The sequence below is a fragment of the Taurulus bubalis genome, assembly GCF_910589615.1.
Source record: "Taurulus bubalis genome assembly, chromosome: 4".
Classification (NCBI taxonomy): domain Eukaryota; kingdom Metazoa; phylum Chordata; class Actinopteri; order Perciformes; family Cottidae; genus Taurulus; species Taurulus bubalis.
In genome coordinates this window covers 11835663-11854758 of record NC_136592.1, presented here as the reverse complement: position 1 = coordinate 11854758, position 19096 = coordinate 11835663, and the positions used below count along the sequence as shown (strand labels likewise).

Below are 19096 nucleotides of genomic sequence, written 5' to 3'. Positions count from 1 at the left end.
ACGTTATATAATCAGGTGTCAACTATGAGCCTGTGTGGATTAATTCTTATATCAACCTTTGCCAGACTGATGCCTTTCCACCAGTTATCAGAGTTCAGTCACAGAGCGCAGGATGTTCTGTACAATCTGTACCGTATGCTCTCTTTCACACACACTCACACTCTCTCACACACACACTCACACTCTCTCACACACACACACACACACACACACACTCTCTCTCTCTCTCTCTCTCTCACTCACACACACACACACACACACACACACACACACACACACACACACACACACACACACACACACACACACACACACACACACACACACACACACACACACACACACACACACACACACACACACACACACACCTCTCCAGTGCATGGAAACTGGAGGGTGAACAACACCTTTCTTTGGGTGTGTGACTTGAGAGGACAGACGAGGACAGCTGAGCCCTCTGGATGAAGAGCTTTAGATTAAAACCTTTGATCTGTCCTTACCCCTCTGTTCATTGTTGTGCGGCTTACATAACTGCCAATGTATTTGCATGTACTGCACATTAGCAACCTTAAGTGTCACTTGTTTTGCACCAAAACAATGAATTTTGTCAGTTCATCTGAGATTTATTCAAACATAATATTAATCAAAAGATTGAATACATTATCACAAGTGTCACATCAAGCACAGGTGCAAGCAAGTCTGCAACATACACAAAAGGCATTGAGGGGTACTGAGCACTACATGTCACAAAATGGCCCTTTATTCATTTAAACTACAAACCAGAGAAAATCACCATCCCACGCAAAGCAACATGATATCAACTTCATTTAGCTTTTTTTTTACAGTTCTGGGTTCTTCAGTGGGATTTGTTTATTGGCTCCTCTTCACATTGCTCATCCCAAGCAAACTCTAGAGTGGAGTCCTCCATCTTGGACTCAAATACGCTTTCGAAATATTGATTCAGCTCCTCTGTGAACATGTTTTTCCAGTCTCCAATCTTACCTGAATTGTAGGGCGAGAATAGTTAGGGACACGATTTAATTAAATGCCAAATACGTCATTTTAAAACCTTATAGACTACAGGTTAATTGTACATATATGATTGCAGCACAGATTGTTTCCTCTTCAAATGATCATTCTTATTAAATATAGCTGACTCATGTGTTTACAGACATTACAGATGCAAACTAACCTTTTAAATAAATAGTTGGACATCCTGGCAAATGCACTGATTCACATGCCTTCTCATCTAACTATTGTTGTTTAAAGCAAGGGTTGATAATCCTGAGGCAGACTATAAAAGTGATCCAACCTAAAAAAAAAAACACCCCAGTGGTGCCAAATCTTTTCCAAAAGTGGCTAAATCTAGCAGGAAAGTCGCCTAGTCTGCAACAATGACAGCACGTCGCTTTAGGCCTCCCGCCAAAGCCAGTCCCCCAAAATTATCATTAGGAATTTAAACATATCATAATGATAGTGAACAACAAGCATGGCTATTGTTAGTACTTACAACTGTCAACCTAGCAGTGAAAGACTACTTCTTCTTTTTTCTTAATTTGGATTACATATTGTCAGACATAGAAGACAATCACACCTTTTCTCATGAAGGAGCCCTTGTTATGGTCCATTATCTCCTCGGTGACCAACTTGTAGTTGGTCATCTTGTTGTCTTTCATGCTGCTGAAGCTGCTGTGTTTCACACAGTTGTTGACTTCGTCCTCCAGCAGGGGACTATGTAGATAAGAGCTCACCCTCTTTATGGCACCTTCTATATCCTGACAGCAGGAAGGAAGAAAGTAAAAATTGGATTGCCGTTTGCAACAACTTCCTTGAAATGCTTAATACATAATCACAACCTCTGAAGTAAAACTTGAAGGTTAAAGTAAAAGTTTGAAGAAGTGACATTTTAACATCATGAGCATTCACTTCTAGATCTGCCCCAGTTCTTGTGATTGGAGAACAAGATAAATACGTCTCTTACAAGAAATTGTATTAGAAAAGGTTCATGGACATTTATTATGACGAGATTGATCAATTAATTCTCCTTTACCGTCGACATCTCTTCATAGGAGATGTGCAGCAGATTGTTCAAAGTTTCTTTCTGACTGGTCCAGCCTTTAATGTGGTCAAACCAGCAGCCGTAGTGCACTGAAGCAAAGAAAAGTACAACTAATAGCACTTTTGGCTGCAAAGCTGCAGTCAGCATATTCTCATACAAAATTATAAAATATTAAATTAATTAAATATGTTTTTTTGTCCTGATGTCAACTCACGTGTGCCCTGCAGGAATCGATTTAAAAACTCAGAAAATGGGCCTGCCTCAGGTAGGAAGTTGGCCATTTTGTGGAAGTTATAAAAGGAAACCACCACATCTTTAGGGTTTCTGCTCACATAGATGACCTGTGAAATGACACAGAGCAATGTGTCAGGATTATACTGCACTTTGTATATCTTGACCAATAAAAAAATAAAAAATCTAGGAACAATATATCTTTTTCAATAAACAAATAACATAAACATTCAATTCTTGGATGTTTTTTTTAACAATGTTGGTTCATTACAATGTTGGTACATTACCTCAAACCTTTGGTATTTCTGTGCTACAATTTCTTCATACTTATCGGCCAGGATATACACTGATACCGATATGTCAGCAATAAATACATATCGGCCAGGCCCATTTATTGGTTTATCTTTATACTCTGATCTCTAAACAGACAAATAAACTTGTAAATTTGACCTTTGCTTTGGAGCCCTGGAGGGTGGGGCCCAGCAGGTGATGGGGCAGGTGAGTGGTGATGACTCGAGGTGTGGTGGGTGAAGCCTCCAGCAGCGCAGTGAAATAATGATGCTCCAGCCAGGGAGCCCTCGCCCAGTTTGGGACAGTTTGAGACATGTGTGGGTCCCCTCTGCTGGATATGAGAGTCACAATTTCCTGCATCCATGTGGTTCCTGTTCAAAGAATGGAGAGGAACATCCTGTGCAATAATGCATTGTGTAAATTCAAGTCATACTATGACTTAAATGCATTTAAACATGGTGTGTGCGATGCTCATGTGGTTAGTTGCATTATGTTTAAAGACACTGCAAGTGCCAAGTATCCTGATCAGTCGATCGTCTCCTCTTACCTGACTTTGGATAAGAGACAATGACGATGTCGGTGTCCTGAAATGGAAATTTGAGAGCAAGTTGTAAGGAATCCTGGGTGTGTAGGTGTCCAGGAAAAAATAAACCATGAAAGGTTTCTACGACGTCCAACCTGGCCATGTCCAACCTCGATATAGATACGTTTGCTCGTATCTGTCTCTTTTTCAACTGCCTGTGGACTAGTTTTCTTTTTGTGTTTGCCTTTCTGGAGCTCTGTCCCTGTCTCTCTACTCTATTTTTTTGCATCCGCTCTGTGAGAGAGACCAAGTGAGGACACAGGCTTTACATGAGCTAAAAAAGAGGAAATGCAAATTCACTTAACTGGTGTCAGGCACTGGGTGTATCTTACAACAGTTGCCAAAATGAACAAATAGTTCCAGACAACTATCCCTGCTGCCCCAACAGCTAGATCCAGTTTCCTGCTGTTACTTTGTTCGGGCCAGGGTTTGTACATTATGTTTCCATGTATAGTAGTTGCTGAAACTGAAGAATAATGTTTAATGCCAGTCTAGATGTCAATAGTTAATCACATATTTTGAACAGCATAAACCCTGATTTCACTGTCATATTGCTTCTCACACGTGTGAAATGTGGGCAGAATTTTAGAACAGTCAAATAATGAAATACTATTTAGAATATACAGTAGATTGACTTAAATTTAACGTAATAATAATAATAGGTCTGCACCACCCAAACATGATGTGAACAGAGTGTTTGTCTGTTTATAAGGAGTCTTAGAGGAAGTGGTTGATTTGCACGTAATGCAGACTCATACGACCAGTTCTGTACACTTCTGATACTCTTATGTTGTAATAAAAAAATACAATACATATACAACATTATGCTGCTTCAATTTTGAGAAACTGTAACCTTTAACATCTTTAACTCTGGTTGAGTACTCTGTAAAAATATGAGCTGACAAATTCCAAAATTCCCTGTGGGCATTATTTTTCAGGATGCAGCTGGACGGTCGGTGCTTCATGGGTGAAGAATGTTGACTAGATCATCGCCTCAGTCTTCATTTTTTTATATTTGATGTTTGTATCTACATGCATTTAGTTTTACTTCAGTGGAGAAGATTTATGGAGATAAGTGCACTTTTACTGTTGATCATTTAACAATAATAATGTGTAGCCAATTGAACGAAAACATTTTGTATTGTTGGTGTGACAAGACTATGTTTGTGCCCAGTCTTCCAGACTCGGATGACACTCGAAGGACACACAGGTTCCTTGTACTAGTCAGGTCGGAGACGTGGTGCCAGTACAAATGAACAGTCTTTATTTTAAATCACGGTGTGTTCACTGATGCCAGTTTAAATACACTAGTATAATAAAATACACTTTACTAACACAATATCCTATACTAATACAATGCACTAATAACAGACAATAGACCAATATAATATATTAATACAATATACCAATAAAAGAGCCGTTACTATAAAAAAGGGGTGTAGGGCTGGGACTGACCAAGGGATGGGGAACTGCACTGGTGAGGGTCCCAAAATAAAAAGAAAGCACCCCGATCACACGTGTCCGCTCACATCACTCACACACACAGCCACACGTGAGGGTCCTGGACCAGGGGTACCCTAAATCACACACGTAGGGGCACCCCAACACCCGGAAGCACCACTCCCACCACCTCAGTCCCGCCGCACCTACAAACACACAGAAAAACAATTAATCCCAGGCTCCGGTTCTCCCAACAAAGGAAACTCAACCAAAAAACAAATTAAGAAACAAAAGTCAAATAAGAAACAAAAGGCAACGGGAAACAAAAGGAAAACAAAGAAACAAAAAGGCAAATAAGGACCAAACGACAACCGAGAACAGGGATAATCTATTATAAACCCGCGATAAAAGGGCTCGCTAAAAGAATTAGTTCCTTCCACACCAGTCCGATGGCGTTCCCCACACGTTGGTACAAACACAAGACTAGGTGAAAGCCGGCCATCGGTGAAATCCGCCGTAGGCAAAACAGCAGGTGCTTCTTGGTGGCGCCGGCTAGCGGTGCACCCTTTGCGGCAGCGTTCCGCCCGAACTCAGCCAACTGTGTCCTATGAGCCGGGAAGACATCAATCAAATAATAATAAATCCTGAAACTACCTGACTGGGCACAAGGAAGGCACTTACCGTTCAGGCAAGGGTTCCGATCCGCGCCGGAAGGAGGCAAGACGCCATACGAGGAGGTCACAGCCAGCTATATAAAATCAGGCGGATTATGAATACGTCGCCACGAGACACTTTAAGATCAAGAGTCGCTCGGAACTCACCACGGCGATCTATAGGGACATCTCCTGTGCAGGAGGGGGGAGCCCACGAGCGTCCATGGCGGAAGTCTAGACCCGGAACACGCGCTTGACGTCAAGAGGGAACCACTGCAATCTCCGTCACCTTTATAGGAGGCCCGCCCACTGCTATTGGCTTATAGTTTAGGGGACGCGCCGAGATCCAGCGACCAAAGCTCCCTCCCGCTACATTGGTATTGTCCAAAAGAAATACACAATGCAAATAAATATATATTTCATAACTTTATTCTGAAATATTTGTATGATCTAAGTGTAAATCGCTCAAGGTGACACACAGATTTCAAAGTAAAGTGTTTCTTTCTAAATGTAAAGAAACGTCTCATACAAATGGAACTTCCTTTGTTGTTTGGTCTTCTGGACAATCAGACTATCTAGACTGCATCACGACAACATAACAAGTGATGCATTTTATGTAACTCATCAATGATAATCCATCAATAATAATCCACCATATTCACTGAAATCTCCTCCAATGAATCGCCACCTTAACGTGGTGGAGGAGTTTGAGTGGCTCAGTGATCCTGGGAGCTATGTTGTCCGGGGCGTCAGCCCCTGGTAGGGTCTCCCAAGGCAAACAGGTCTCGGGGGAGAGCCCAGACTAAGAGCGATTCAAAAAACCCTGATGAATTGCAGCCCACGGACTAAAGCTACCTCGCCCGGACAAGGGAAACCGGGGCACCCTCCCGGAGCCAGACCCAGGAGGGGAGCTCGTCGGCGAGCGTCTGGTGGCCGGGCTTTCGCCCATGGGGCCCGGTCGGGCTCAGCCCGAAGAAACAACATGGAGCAGCAGTCACCCCGTGGACCCACCACCCGCAGGGAGAATTATCGGGGTCGGGTGCTATGCAGACCGGGCGGCGGGCCAGGCAGGAGACCTGGGCGAGCCGATCGCCGGCAGCATAGACTAGCTCTAGGGACGTGGAACGTCACCTCGCTAGCGGGGAAAGAGCCGGAGCTGGTGCAGGAGGTGGAGCGGTACCAGCTAGATTTAGTTGGGCTCACCTCCACGCACAGCATGGGCTCTGGAACCAAGCTCCTGGAGAAGGGTTGGACTTTGTCCTTTTCTGGAGTTGCCCAGGGTGAGAGGCGCCGGGCGGGAGTGGGGATACTCACGAGCCCCCGGCTGAGCGCCGCTATGTTGGAGTTTTCCCCGGAGAACGAGAGGGTCGCCTCCCTGCGCCTACGGGTTGCAGGGAGTAAAGCTCTGACTGTTGTTTGTGCTTATGCACCGAACAGCAGTTCGGAGTATCCGGCCTTCTTGGAGTCGGTGGGAGGGGTCCTGGAAAGGGCGCCGCCTGCCGACTCCATAGTTCTCCTGGGAGACTTCAACGCTCACGTGGGCAATGACAGAGAAACCTGGCGGGGCGTGATTGGGAGGAACGGCTTGCCCGATCTGAACCCGAATGGTGTTTTGTTGTTGGACTTCTGTGCTAGCCACAGTTTGTCCATAACGAACACTATGTTCGAGCATAAGGTGGCTCATAAGTGTACCTGGTACCAGAACACCTTAGGCCGGAGATCAATGATCGACTTTGTAGTCGTATCATCTGATCTGCGGCCGTATGTCTTGGACACTCGGGTGAAGAGAGGAGCAGAGCTGTCAACTGATCACCACCTGGTGGTGAGTTGGATCAGATGGCGGGGGAGTCGGCTAGAAAGACCTGGCAAGCCCAAACGTGTAGTGAGGGTGAACTGGGAACGTCTGGCGGAGGACCCTGTCCGGGAGGTCTTCAACTCCCACCTCCGGAAGAACTTCTCACAAATCCCGAGGGAGGCTGGGGACATGGAACCCGAGTGGACCATGTTCAAAGCCTCTATTGTGGACGCGGCTGCTCGGAGCTGTGGCCAGAAGGTCATCGGTGCCTGTCGTGGCGGCAACCCGAGAACCCGGTGGTGGACACCGGGGGTGAGGGAAGCCGTCAAACTGAAGAAGGAGGCCTTTCGGGCCTGGCTGGCCCAGGGGTCTCCTGAAGCAGCTGACGGGTACCGGCAGGCCAGAAGGGCTGCAGCTGCGATGGTCGCGGATGCTAAAACTCGGGCATGGGAGGAGTTCGGGGAGGCCATGGAGAAGGACTTTCGGTTGGCCTCAAGGAAGTTCTGGCAAACCATCCGACGGCTCAGGAAGGGAAAGCAGGGCCTACCCCAGGCTGTTCTCAGCAGGGGGGGGGAACTGCTGACCCGGACTGGGGACATCGTCGGGCGGTGGAAAGAGCACTTTGAGGAACTCCTAAACCCGGCTAACATGTCCCCCGGAGAGGGGGCAGCGCCGGAAGACTTTGGGGTGGTTTCTCCCATATCCCTGGCAGAGGTCGCTAAGGTAGTCAAAAAGCTCCTTGGTGGCAAGGCGCCGGGGGTGGATGAGATCCGCCCTGAGATGCTGAAAGCGCTGGACATTGTTGGGCTGTCTTGGTTGACACGCCTTTTCAGTGTCGCATGGGGGTCGGGAACAGTGCCCATGGACTGGCAGACCGGGGTGGTGGTTCCCATCTTCAAGAAGGGGGACCGAAGAGTGTGCTCAAACTATCGTGGCATCACACTGCTCAGCCTCCCGGGAAAAGCTTATGCCAGGGTGCTGGAAGGGAGGCTCCGACCGCTTGTCGAACCTCAGATTCAAGACGAGCAGTGCGGATTCCGTCCCGGTCGTGGAACAGTGGACCAGCTCTTTACTATTGCAAGACTACTGGAGGGGTCCTGGGAGTTTGCCCAACCAGTCTACATGTGCTTTGTGGACTTGGAGAAGGCTTTCGACCGGGTCCCTCGGGGGTTTTTGTGGGGGGTGCTGCGGGAGTATGGGGTGCCGGACCCGTTGGCACGGGCTATCCGGTCTTTGTACGCCTGCAGTAGGAGCTGTGTTCGTATCCTCGGTAGTAAGTCAGACACGTTCCCGGTGGGTGTTGGCCTCCGCCAGGGCTGCCCTTTATCACCGGTCCTGTTCGTGACCTTCACGGACAGGATATCTAGGCGCAGCCAGGGGGCGGAGAGGATCCGGTTCGGGAGTCTCGGGATCGCCTCTCTGCTGTTCGCGGATGATGTGGTCCTGTTTGCCTCCTCGGATTGTGACCTCCAGCATTCACTGGGGCGTTTTGCAGCCGAGTGTGAAGCGGCAGGGATGAGAGTTAGCGCCTCCAAATCTGAGGCCATGGTGCTCTGCCGGAAACCGGTGGATTGCTCCCTCCAGGTGGGGACAAACTGCCTACCCCAAGCGAAGGAGTTCAAGTATCTCGGGGTCTTGTTCACGAGTGAGGGTAAGGTGGAGCGGGAGATCGACAGACGGATCGGTGCGGCTGCAGCAATAAAACAGGCGCTGTACCGGTCCGTCCTGGTGAAGAGGGAGCTGAGCCGGAAGGCGAAGCTCTCCATTTACTGGTCGGTCTATGTTCCAACCCTCACCTATGGTCACGAACTCTGGGTCGTGACCGAAAGAACGAGATCTCGAATACAAGCGGCCGAAATGAGCTTCCTCCGCAGGGTGGCCGGGCTCACCCTTAGAGATAGGGTAAGGAGCTCGGACATCAGGAGGGAGCTTGGAGTCGAGTCGCTGCTCCTTCGTGTCGAAAGGAGTCAGCTGAGGTGGTTCGGGCATCTAGTCAGGATGCCTCCTGGACGCCTCCCATTAGAGGTTTTCCAGGCACGTCCAACTGGTAGGAGACCCCGGGGAAGACCGAGGACACGCTGGAGGGATTATATCTCCCGGCTGGCCTTGGAACGCCTCGGGATCCCCCAGAATGAGCTGGAAAGTGTTGCGGGTGAGAGGGAAGCCTGGGTCGGCCTGCTGAACCTGCTGCCACCGCGACCCGACCTAACCTTGAAACCTTGTAACCTTGAAGATAGGAAGGTGCAATAAATCAATGCTGACAGAAGGGCATCTCATCTGTTACTCCACTATCAGCTTTTAGTGCATGTTCAGCATGAAGAGAATCAGTCTTATTTGAATAATTACACAAGACTCTCAATTATTATCCAATGAACTCACCGGCAACTGTCTTGTGATGTGTAGATGTCTTCCCTAATTAAGTCATCATTCATATCATCATAACACAACCCTGTCTCCTAAAAATTAGGTTCCCCCAGAACTAACACGCATTCCCAATTACGTTTCATCAGAAACGTATCTCCTCCCTGATTATGTTTGTGTTTGACGTATTACAAATATGTTGATTATACACGTATACGTTGATTAAACACGTATGTTGATTAAACACATATTTTTGTTTTATTGTTCTTATGTTTGTGTTTGACGTTCCAAATACGTTTACAATTGTGTGTTTGTGTTATTGTTTTCTTGCTTTATTTATGCATATTTTAATTTCAAAACTCTGGGGAGAAAAAAAAAAGGATTCCCTCAGTAGCGGCAAGCGAAGAGGGGCGGGGTGAGGCCGGGAACTGGGCGGTCTGGAGACCGCTTGGCCGCCGTTGTGAGGCCGGTAACGACCCCCGGGCCCTAATTCCCGTACCTGGCTTACTGAGTTAGCAGGCTAATTGTCAGGATAAGATGACGTAGGTCAGGCTTTCTCGGTTTCTCGAAGTAAGCTTAGATAAATCACCATAGCAACATATCCAAAAATTGAAACCTGCTCCCGGGCAGGCTTACTGAAATTCACTGGAAAAGCTGGACACTCCCACGGACAAAAAAGGCAGCTCCCTTCCTCATTGATGAAGGAGCGATATTAGTTATATTAGTTTTATAGGGAGAGAGTTCTTCCAGATCGCCAGGATCCATCCTTTACATCATCATGACTTCCTGTTCGCGGCGATATAGATTTTGCCGGCAAGAAATAATTTATTTACTAGAGCTTCTCGAGCCGCGGACATTGATCACCACAGGCGCAGCTGATCGCCCGTCTCAGACACAGACTATCAGCCGCTGCATGCCACGCTGTTCTTAAGTTTATTTAGCTCTTAAGAAACTTATGGATGTGTTGAAAGCACTCATCATTATATGACAGTGTTATTAGTACACCATACATATCATTATTGTAGAACATGATTAAGGTGATCGTGATGAGAATACAGAGAATCACACACAATTTATTTTCACTGCTTCAATTGATTGGATTTCTGATTATGAATAATACATACATACTGATCCGCCCATACACATATTCAAACTCATATACACATATATAGTACATGATTCATACGCGCATACAGTACATATATCCTCATAAGTATATACTTATTCGTAAATATAATCTGATTGATTTGGGTGATGAAGCACTTCAAATTTGCCGATACATTTTCCCAGCACTGACGCATTTAACTTGTCTGATATATTTGCGACGCTTATGTCTCGCAGCGGGCGCTGTTAAAGTTGCATTCACGGTAACAATGTTGCAAAAACGTTGGAATATTCGCAACGCGTTTGCTGTGAATGACTACGGTATTGACTTCCTCATATGCCTTCATGATCATCTCCTGCTTCTCATTAGAGAAATAAAAAGAGGTTCCTCTGAGTTTATTTGCCATTGTACTGTTAGAACATCGTGGTGTCAGTGCTCCATTATTATCCCTTCTGAAGAGGAGCGGGCGCGCGCATTTATCTAGATGACTGACGTCTGGCTAGAATTAACGAGACCGTTTCAGCGCGGATCAGCCGTGAAGAAACCCAGATAGCCTGATCATCTCGCTAATTTAAGATGGAGATTAGGACATTTGCTTGACTTTGTTTAGCCAGGTACGAGAAATAGGGCCCTGGTCTCACAGGGGCTCGGTCTTCAGACCGCTTGGCCTCCGCCGTCAGCGGTAACAGCCTCTGTCGTCGGCTCCGGCTTCGGCTTCGGTCTTCTCTGAATTGGTTTGTTTGTGCATGCAGTGTGTGATAAACTCCATCTAGTGCAGTAAACCACTGCAATCATCAGCAGACACTCGGATCTCTGTGGTCACATCAAGTGCAGAATCTAGATAACAAGAGCAACAACAATAACGGCAACAATAATTGTAACAGAAGTAAAAATAGTAAAGTGTGGCGTGGGGTAAAGGATATAGAGAGCTGCTTTTGTACTAGCAATACCTGACAAAACAGAAACACACTATTTGTGGATATATGTGTGTGTGAGTGTGTGTCCTACCAGTCCAATATTAACTATATCCTAATATCTCTGTCTAATATAACCACTCCTGAGAAACACAGCTGACTCTCTCTTTAGCTGTTGGTCGCAGTTTGTTGTTTGTCATATAGCATACAATTGTGTTATTTGGGCTAGAAATAGTTTTTGTAACTGGTCAGAGGTAGATGCCCTCGATAAAGAGAGCTGTGATAGATGTATGTGATTCCAGAGAGGTAAAGACAGTGATTATTTTTTACCGTGAACATGGTACCATGCTACATTATGACCAAAGGAGTGTTGGAGGTCAGCCAGGGTTTGAGTAAGAAACAAAAAAATGATATTTAAAATATGATCTCGCAGATTTTCATTTAAATACATGTCTGTTAAGTCAATATATATCGCTGAATGAAAGCTTTTGCATTTTCAGCATTATGAACTGGGTGTCTTGGGAGACATTACCAGGGAAAATAATATGTCTGGTCCGAGCAGTGAGATCCAAAAACACAGATGTATTGCCATAGGTGCTGTCAAAGAGAACAGAACACAGATCATTTTACATTTATGATTAAAAAAAAAACATTTCACAATCATGAACAAAAAGTCGGATAAAATAAGTGTTAAAAGTTAACATTTCTTAAAAAGGAGTAAAGAGTGTATGGTAAGATGGTGGATGTGTGATTTACTTAAGAGAAACTGACCATGTTCACAGTATTGAAGGAAAATGTCAGAGAGAGTAACAGTGTGGCTCATTGATTTTTTTAAATATTTTTTGGGAAAACAATTCAGGTCAATGAGAATATGTTCTATGAAGCTCTATTTACAAATTATACTTTCTAGTTGAATCAATTAATTGCTGCCTTTGGTCTTTTCTTTGGAACTTGTTGAGAATAAGAACACATATATGCATATCAACACATACACCCTTATTGTACAGGTACAGGGTCTCTCATACAGGGTCATCATATCAGTGGAGCAAATTGTATTTTTGTAGTTTCAGTTTATGTGAGAATCTACAGAATAAATCTCTTCTACATACAGTTTGTGTGACTTTGTATGAAACTTACGATCTCTCGTCTTCACCGTAAAGATGGTTAATGTGCTCCAGACTGCTGTGCTGGTTCTGCTTAGCAGTTCTGGAACAACACATTTTAAACTGAGATATTTTCGTCTAAAGCACACTGTGTGAACTGTGGAAGAAGCAATCAAAAGGTACATTATACATTAACCAACATGCAATGTCTAACAGCTGTAGAGATTGTAAAAATGTTTAAGCTACTATGCTGCATTTATGACTGCAGACACTGTAATGAGAAACAGGCTCAAGTCAAAGGAGGAGCGATCAGCAGAGTTGATCTTCAAGCGTGTAATCGGACAGAAACAGAGTGAGAATCTAAACGAATCAGCATAGAAACAAACTAAAAACTAAACGACCCGTTGAAGCAGCAGTTAGTAAAATCAGGATTACTCAGAGGTTAAACAAAGGTCAAGGAATTGTGAATGGGCTAACAGAAGAAGGTTTCCGGACAAAGAAGAGCAGTGCGTTTAACAGTCTGTCAAAGTTTAAAAAATGCTTTCTGAAGTTATCTCAGCTGCATATCTGACGCTATGGATCAGTTCTTGTGCCTTCACCTCGGCTGAGGATCCGTACATGACCAGAGCTCTGCAGCTGATGTCTGAGACCCCGCTCATCGACGGGTAAGTGGAAATGTCTTTTGTTTTGTATAAAGTAAAGTGTGCTCAGCATTTTGGTTCTAATGATGTATCGTTTGCTATTTGAGCATTATGTTCTGTAGCATAAGCCCACTTCTGGAAGCAATTTCTAGTGCTAATCTGGGCAAAAGTTTACCTCCCTGCTGTTAAATCACTGTTGATGATTATAGTTTTGAGAAAAGGATCTGTGAGGGTGTGACCTTTTAACTTTCTGGTCTTTCAGCCATAACGACCTACCATGGCAGTTCTTTAAGCAATTTAACAATGAGCTCAACAAAGTAGATCTTAACACTCTGGAAACGACACACACCAACATCCCAAAAATCAAGAAGGGACGGCTGGGAGCGCAGGTATGTAGAGAACAAAATGTACTGGAAAAATAAAGGAAACTATCCCTTCAAGGTCAAGTGATTCTATATCCGCTTGGTCAAATGTATTATCTTCAAAACGGCTTCACATTTCACATATGGTCCATAGATATTATTTCATGACAACATCCTCATTTTCACTTTTAATGCAAAATTATAGGACATTGCCGATTACCTTAAATCTTTAAAAGTTTTACGTTAGATAAAACTAAATTGGGAGAAACTTTTATAGCACTTACACACTATAGGACTTTCATATGCATCAGATTCCTGTATTGGTCACTCACATTACAAAACTGTCAGTCTTATATTGGGGTATTTTTAAGTTGTTGTGGTTTCCACATTACACAAGTTAATGACGGCAGGAGGTTGCATTAAACGACATTATGCTAGGAGGAATCCTGACTGTCTGGTATCCAAACTACATCAAAACAAAGTTATGCATAAGAGAACCAAAACCAAAGGAGTTCTTCCTTCCAAAAATGGACATCGACAAAATAGACAGTTTTTACTGTCCAGATTTGCAGCAAACAACCAAGGTAGAAAAAGTAAATAACATTTTTTTGTTAAGTACATTCATTCAGTCATGGCGAGCCAACAGCTCAGTTTAGTATCGTATTGGGATGAAGTGAGAAAAGTCAGATCAGTGCATCCCTTCAAGTGATACCCTGAGAATGCAGAACGAGATTAATTCAACGCCAGTCTTGATGAACTCCCTGCCCACCTGAGTAAAGTTTTTAAAAGCTACCACACTATCACCATTCAGGTGAAAAAATCTTTAATGTCAGAAGAGATTCTGGGGCCTTGACCTTGACAAAATGTTATGCACACTGGAGCAAAGAAAATATTAATTTTAAAGCACCACATTCCAAAAACCTTTTATAATAAATGTAATTGTTTAAAATAAGCCAAGGCTACGATTTCTTCTGTATCTCTCTGGCCTTTTTTGCATGTCTTATGTGAAATTGTTGAGAGCTAGCTGTGTGTATATCCATTTTACTTATTTTCATCCATCCATTGTCCAGGTGAGCTCTTTTAACTGCGTCTATGTGTCTGTGTATATAAACAAAGCTTACCTTATCAATCATCACTCAAGTAATAACAAGGGATGTGGTTCCAATGAGGAACATACTAACTCTATAAACCTTCCCTGGATACAAAGCAGTGCTGATAATTCATACTTAATGTTTTGTTCCTCTTTCAGTTCTGGTCGGCCTACGTTCCCTGTGAGACTCAGTACAAAGATGCTGTCAGACAAACACTGGAGCAGATAGATGTGGTTCACAGGATGTGCCAAAAATACCCAGAAACCTTCATGTTTGCCACCAGTAGCCAAGGTGTGACATGGTGTACTAGTCATTTCATTTCAGAGACATCTGCCTCCTCTACTTTCTGCATACCTTTCTCTTAATCCCCCATCTCATCTCATCTCTCATGTCTGCACTGCGCAGACATCATGGAGGCCTTCCGCATGAACAAGACAGCCAGTTTGATTGGGGTGGAGGGGGGTCACTCTCTGGACAGCAGTCTGGGCACCCTGCGCACCATGTACCAGCTGGGGGTCCGCTACCTCACACTCACACATTCCTGCAACACACCCTGGTAAGAGCCAGCCGCACACAGCAGGTTTACACTCGACAACAGTCACACAAGCCATGCAACTGTGTGTCTGAGGTGCGGATAATTGAATCTATTTTATATTGGGCTGCAACTACTGAATAATTGGATTAACAATTCATAATTCATTTCTTGATTGATTTGTAAAACAGTCAAATAAATCAAACGTACAAACTATCATGAAATAAAAACACCAAAGTACAAGTACCTCAAATAAATGCACTTAGTTATATTTGACCACTGCCCTAAGCACATATACATGTCAATGTCACACTTAAAAAACAACAGCAACAATTGATAAACTGTTGCTCTTTTTACTCTTGCTCTTTCAGCTATTAGCTAGGCTCGGTCATGTATGTGTGGTGGATTACCATCAGACGTCACGGTCTGTTTAGACTGTGCTGTGGGGAGTTTAGGGGATTCCTGCAGAGCTGTTGAGCTCTCCAGGCCACAGTATCAGATCCCGTGATCACTTCAGGTGTAACTGGAGAAGAAAAACCTTATTATACAAAAGGAAATGGAAAAAAACAACTAATTGACACTAATTCAACCGTATCGGTGTATTTTTTTTCACCTGACTAGTGTTTACTTATTTGTTCTGTATGAGAATATGTACTTAATGTATTTTTTTGGAATATACTATTAATGTTGTCACATTGCAAAGTGATGTGGTGTTTGAATCACCAAATTTATTTGGGAATAAAGTATTTAAGTATGGTAACTATTTGTGTCTCGTCAGGGCGGATAACTGGCTTGTTGACACAGGATCAGAGCCATCGCAACATAATGGCTTGTCTCCATTTGGCAAGGTCAGTGAACGAACAGGGATGGGCAAATTATGCTTTAAAAGTGTAATAAGTTACACATGTCTCTTCCAGTTTGAGTTTATTACTAGCACAATAAACTTTACTGTATGTGTAAAAAATAAAATGTCAGCATACACAATTAAAATGTTCTAGCACAACTGTGTTTTAGCAACCAAATATATTGCATACAATACAACTAATCTACTCATATCTATATGTACATATATTTGTATCTTCCATTTTATAGTGTTCATCCAACTAGTTAGATAAACAGTCCTGCAGCATTGAACAAAATCAGGTTTTTTGATGCTGTTGATGTCAAAACAGAGAGTGAAAACATTATTAAGCAGTGCATTTCTTAAACAATACTTACCGTTATTTCATGAAGCGGAAAACTAGGGACATTAGAAACTAAATAAATAAGGATTTTAGCAAGTTTTATATATTTTATTTTTTAAATAATCCTTGTTCCTGCTTACAACAGCAACTAATAGTGGAAATGAACCGCCTGGGGATGCTGATCGACCTGGCTCATGTGACTGAGGCAGTGATGAACCAGGTGCTGGACATGTCCGAGGCGCCGGTCATCTTCAGCCACTCCTCCGCCTACAGCATCTGTCCACACAAGAGGAACGTCCCAGATGATGTTCTCATTAGAGTGGTGAGTTTTACTAGCGAGGAGTCCCAACTAGACACTTTTTTTGTAAAGGCTCACAAGACAAAACGGTTGGGATATACAAAATACGGTATTATAAGCTTATCATATGTTTATGAACAACTTTAATCTCAAACCTAACTGCTAACTACAGTTTTCAAATAAATGTAGTAGAGTATAAAAATACAAAGGCAATAAACCAGGAAACAACAAGAGGGTTAAAAGCAGTTTTACTGTCATGTAACATCCTGTCTGTCTCTCCAGAAAGCCAAAGGAGGAATAGTCATGGTGAACTTCTACAATGATTATGTGACCTGCAACAAGACTGCTAACATCTCAAATGTTGCTGGTAAAATTACTGTTATAATCATAAACCGGGTTAAATATTAACATGTATCTTTTATATGAGAAACAAAACAACCTTGTGACCATCCCATTTATCTCCATGTTTCTTGCTTTCATCATAGATCACTTTGACCATATAAAGAAAGTGGCCGGGGCGGACATCGTTGGTTTTGGTGGAGATTACGACGGTGTTACAAGGCGAGTTCAAAAAGTTCAAACTTTAACATAAACATTGGATTCTGGTCGCAACACTGGGGAAGATAAGTGGAATAAGTGAAAGACAACAATCAATGAACTGTATTTCTTTGCATGTCATCCTCTCAGACTACCAGAAGGTCTGGAAGATGTGTCCAAGGTGCCCAACGTGGTGGCTGAACTGTTGAGGAGAGGATGGACTGATGAGGAGACCAAAGCTGCTCTTGGAAACAACCTGCTCAGAGTCCTCAGCGGGGCTGAGAAAGTGAGACACACAAACACACGTCAGGGTTATCTGGATTTGGGCTTGGCGCCTACACATTTAAGTAAAGTAGACAGCTATATGCTTTTGGTCAATAATATTGTGCATGGTTTACTGCCAAACCCTGGAGTACACTTTTACTCTTCAAGATCCAAGTAATCATGATATTCAAGATGTTTCTTCCATGTCAAAAGTAATCCAGTTGTCTGTTCATCAAAGCAAAGCAGCCAGTGGTGGAATGTAACTAAGTACTTTAATTGTATGCTACTTTCTACTTTTATCCCATCACATTTCAGAAAGAAATATTGTAATTTTTTACTGCACTAAATTCACTTGACATATTAGGATTTTACATATAAAACCTATGATGATTGTATATAATATGAGGGGCTACTGTAGAATAAACTACACGATATACGATTGTAATAAAATGAACTCCACCTCGACCAACTACAACAGTAAAATGCCACGTACACATTAATGCATCAATAATGATAATACTCCACTGTGATAGGCCATTTCCGTGCATTATGAGTACTGATTATTTTCTAATTGTGCAAAGCTTTGTTTCCTCATAAAAACTGAACATGTGCGAGTACACTCACTCATGTTGACATGCCCAATTTATCCTATAAATTACAAGACATGGCACAAATCTCACTTTTAACAATCCATTATATTCATCTTGTATTTTTAGTATCTGGTGGCCACAACAATGAAGGGCTGATCAGTCAAAAGCAGTAATATGATTCGTAGGTGTAGTCATAGGTGCATTCAAAAAAAAGGTTTGGATTTCTATTCAGAAACCTGCAGCTTAAATACAGATGGGAATCAGAAAAGTACCGGCAAATAGAATTGGCACTTTTTATCATGAAGGACGAGGCGCTGTGGTCGCAGGTGGACCCTGTGAGTCGTCGCACACACACACCTGTCATACTGCCTCTCTGTCTACTGACGGTCTTATCTTTGTGTGCTTCAGGTCCGTGACGGTCTCAAAGGCAAGAGTCCAGATGATGTTCCTATTCCGTTTAATGAGGTGAAGACCCCGTGCAGGACAAACTACGGTTACAGCAATGCTGGAGCCGTGCACTCACTCGGCACACTGGCCCTCGTGCTCACATTGTCTCTCCAGGCTCTTATCATATGAACAGTTTCATAAGCTGCTCATCACTACATCTGATGGTATGTACGGTAATAATGTGTCTGCGAACACTAATAAAGAATGATTTAAATGTTGGGATGTTTTCCACATATCCTCTGTGCGCTGACAGAATCAGGTTTTATGCAGGTTAGTTTTACTACAATTGATCAAAAAACTGACCAACAGTTTAACAGTTATTAGGGAAAAAAAAAGACAGCAGCACAGTGATTATAATGTCGGACCAAGTTAAGTTTATTGGTCTCATCTGGCTGTTTTATCGCACCATAACACCGTCAGATAGAGACTGCTCTGCGCAAATGCTAGTGTGTGATGACAATGACATACGGACTAAGACACACCATTGTAATCTGAATACAGACAATTATTCCTCAACATCCGCATACTGACATTTTCACAGGAGGTAGTACAGTGCATAGCTCCATCTAGTGGTCTGCGAGGGTAACAACTAAGGAGACATGAAACGTCTCAACA

General features: G+C 43.4%; 2 protein-coding genes across 3 annotated transcripts; one reads left to right on the top strand and one right to left on the bottom strand.

Annotated features, from left to right (window-relative positions):
* Positions 1 to 616: 616 nt before the first annotated feature.
* sult5a1 (sulfotransferase family 5A, member 1) lies at positions 617 to 4785 on the bottom strand. 2 transcript variants are annotated; one of them, XM_079217196.1, is made up of 7 exons: positions 4620 to 4785; positions 3129 to 3165; positions 2741 to 2952; positions 2274 to 2400; positions 2051 to 2148; positions 1595 to 1775; positions 617 to 1002 (listed from the first exon to the last, which is right to left on the bottom strand). In XM_079217196.1, exons 3-7 carry the CDS (start codon positions 2939 to 2941, stop codon positions 857 to 859), a joined length of 753 nt encoding a protein of 250 aa, XP_079073322.1. In that variant the 5' UTR covers positions 2942 to 2952; positions 3129 to 3165; positions 4620 to 4785; the 3' UTR covers positions 617 to 856. The 2 variants fall into 2 exon arrangements, with proteins under 2 accessions (XP_079073322.1, XP_079073321.1); XM_079217195.1 differs by lacking the exon at positions 4620 to 4785 and having other exon boundaries at positions 3129 to 3383.
* Positions 4786 to 12942: 8157 nt separating this feature from the next.
* dpep1 (dipeptidase 1) lies at positions 12943 to 18643 on the top strand. Its single transcript, XM_079217378.1, has 10 exons — positions 12943 to 13200; positions 13439 to 13565; positions 14788 to 14920; positions 15035 to 15185; positions 15940 to 16009; positions 16491 to 16667; positions 16926 to 17010; positions 17129 to 17204; positions 17331 to 17466; positions 18443 to 18643. Exons 1-10 carry the CDS (start codon positions 13073 to 13075, stop codon positions 18608 to 18610), a joined length of 1251 nt encoding a protein of 416 aa, XP_079073504.1. The 5' UTR covers positions 12943 to 13072; the 3' UTR covers positions 18611 to 18643.
* Positions 18644 to 19096: the final 453 nt, after the last annotated feature.

Bases quoted from the DNA above. Each gene is read 5' to 3' on its own strand.
- sult5a1 (XM_079217195.1), bottom strand. From the start codon at position 3,267: ATGGCCAGGTTGGACGTCGTAGAAACCTTTCATGGTTTATTTTTTCCT. The intron at 1,776-2,050 runs GTAAAGGAGAAT...TCCTGCTGTCAG, and splicing joins CCTATGAAGAGATGTCGACG to GATATAGAAGGTGCCATAAA. The intron at 1,003-1,594 runs GTGTGATTGTCT...CCTACAATTCAG, and splicing joins GGGCTCCTTCATGAGAAAAG to GTAAGATTGGAGACTGGAAA.
- dpep1 (XM_079217378.1), top strand. From the start codon at position 13,073: ATGCTTTCTGAAGTTATCTCAGCTGCATATCTGACGCTATGGATCAGT. The intron at 13,566-14,787 runs GTATGTAGAGAA...TTCCTCTTTCAG, and splicing joins AGGGACGGCTGGGAGCGCAG to TTCTGGTCGGCCTACGTTCC. The intron at 15,186-15,939 runs GTAAGAGCCAGC...GTGTCTCGTCAG, and splicing joins CATTCCTGCAACACACCCTG to GGCGGATAACTGGCTTGTTG.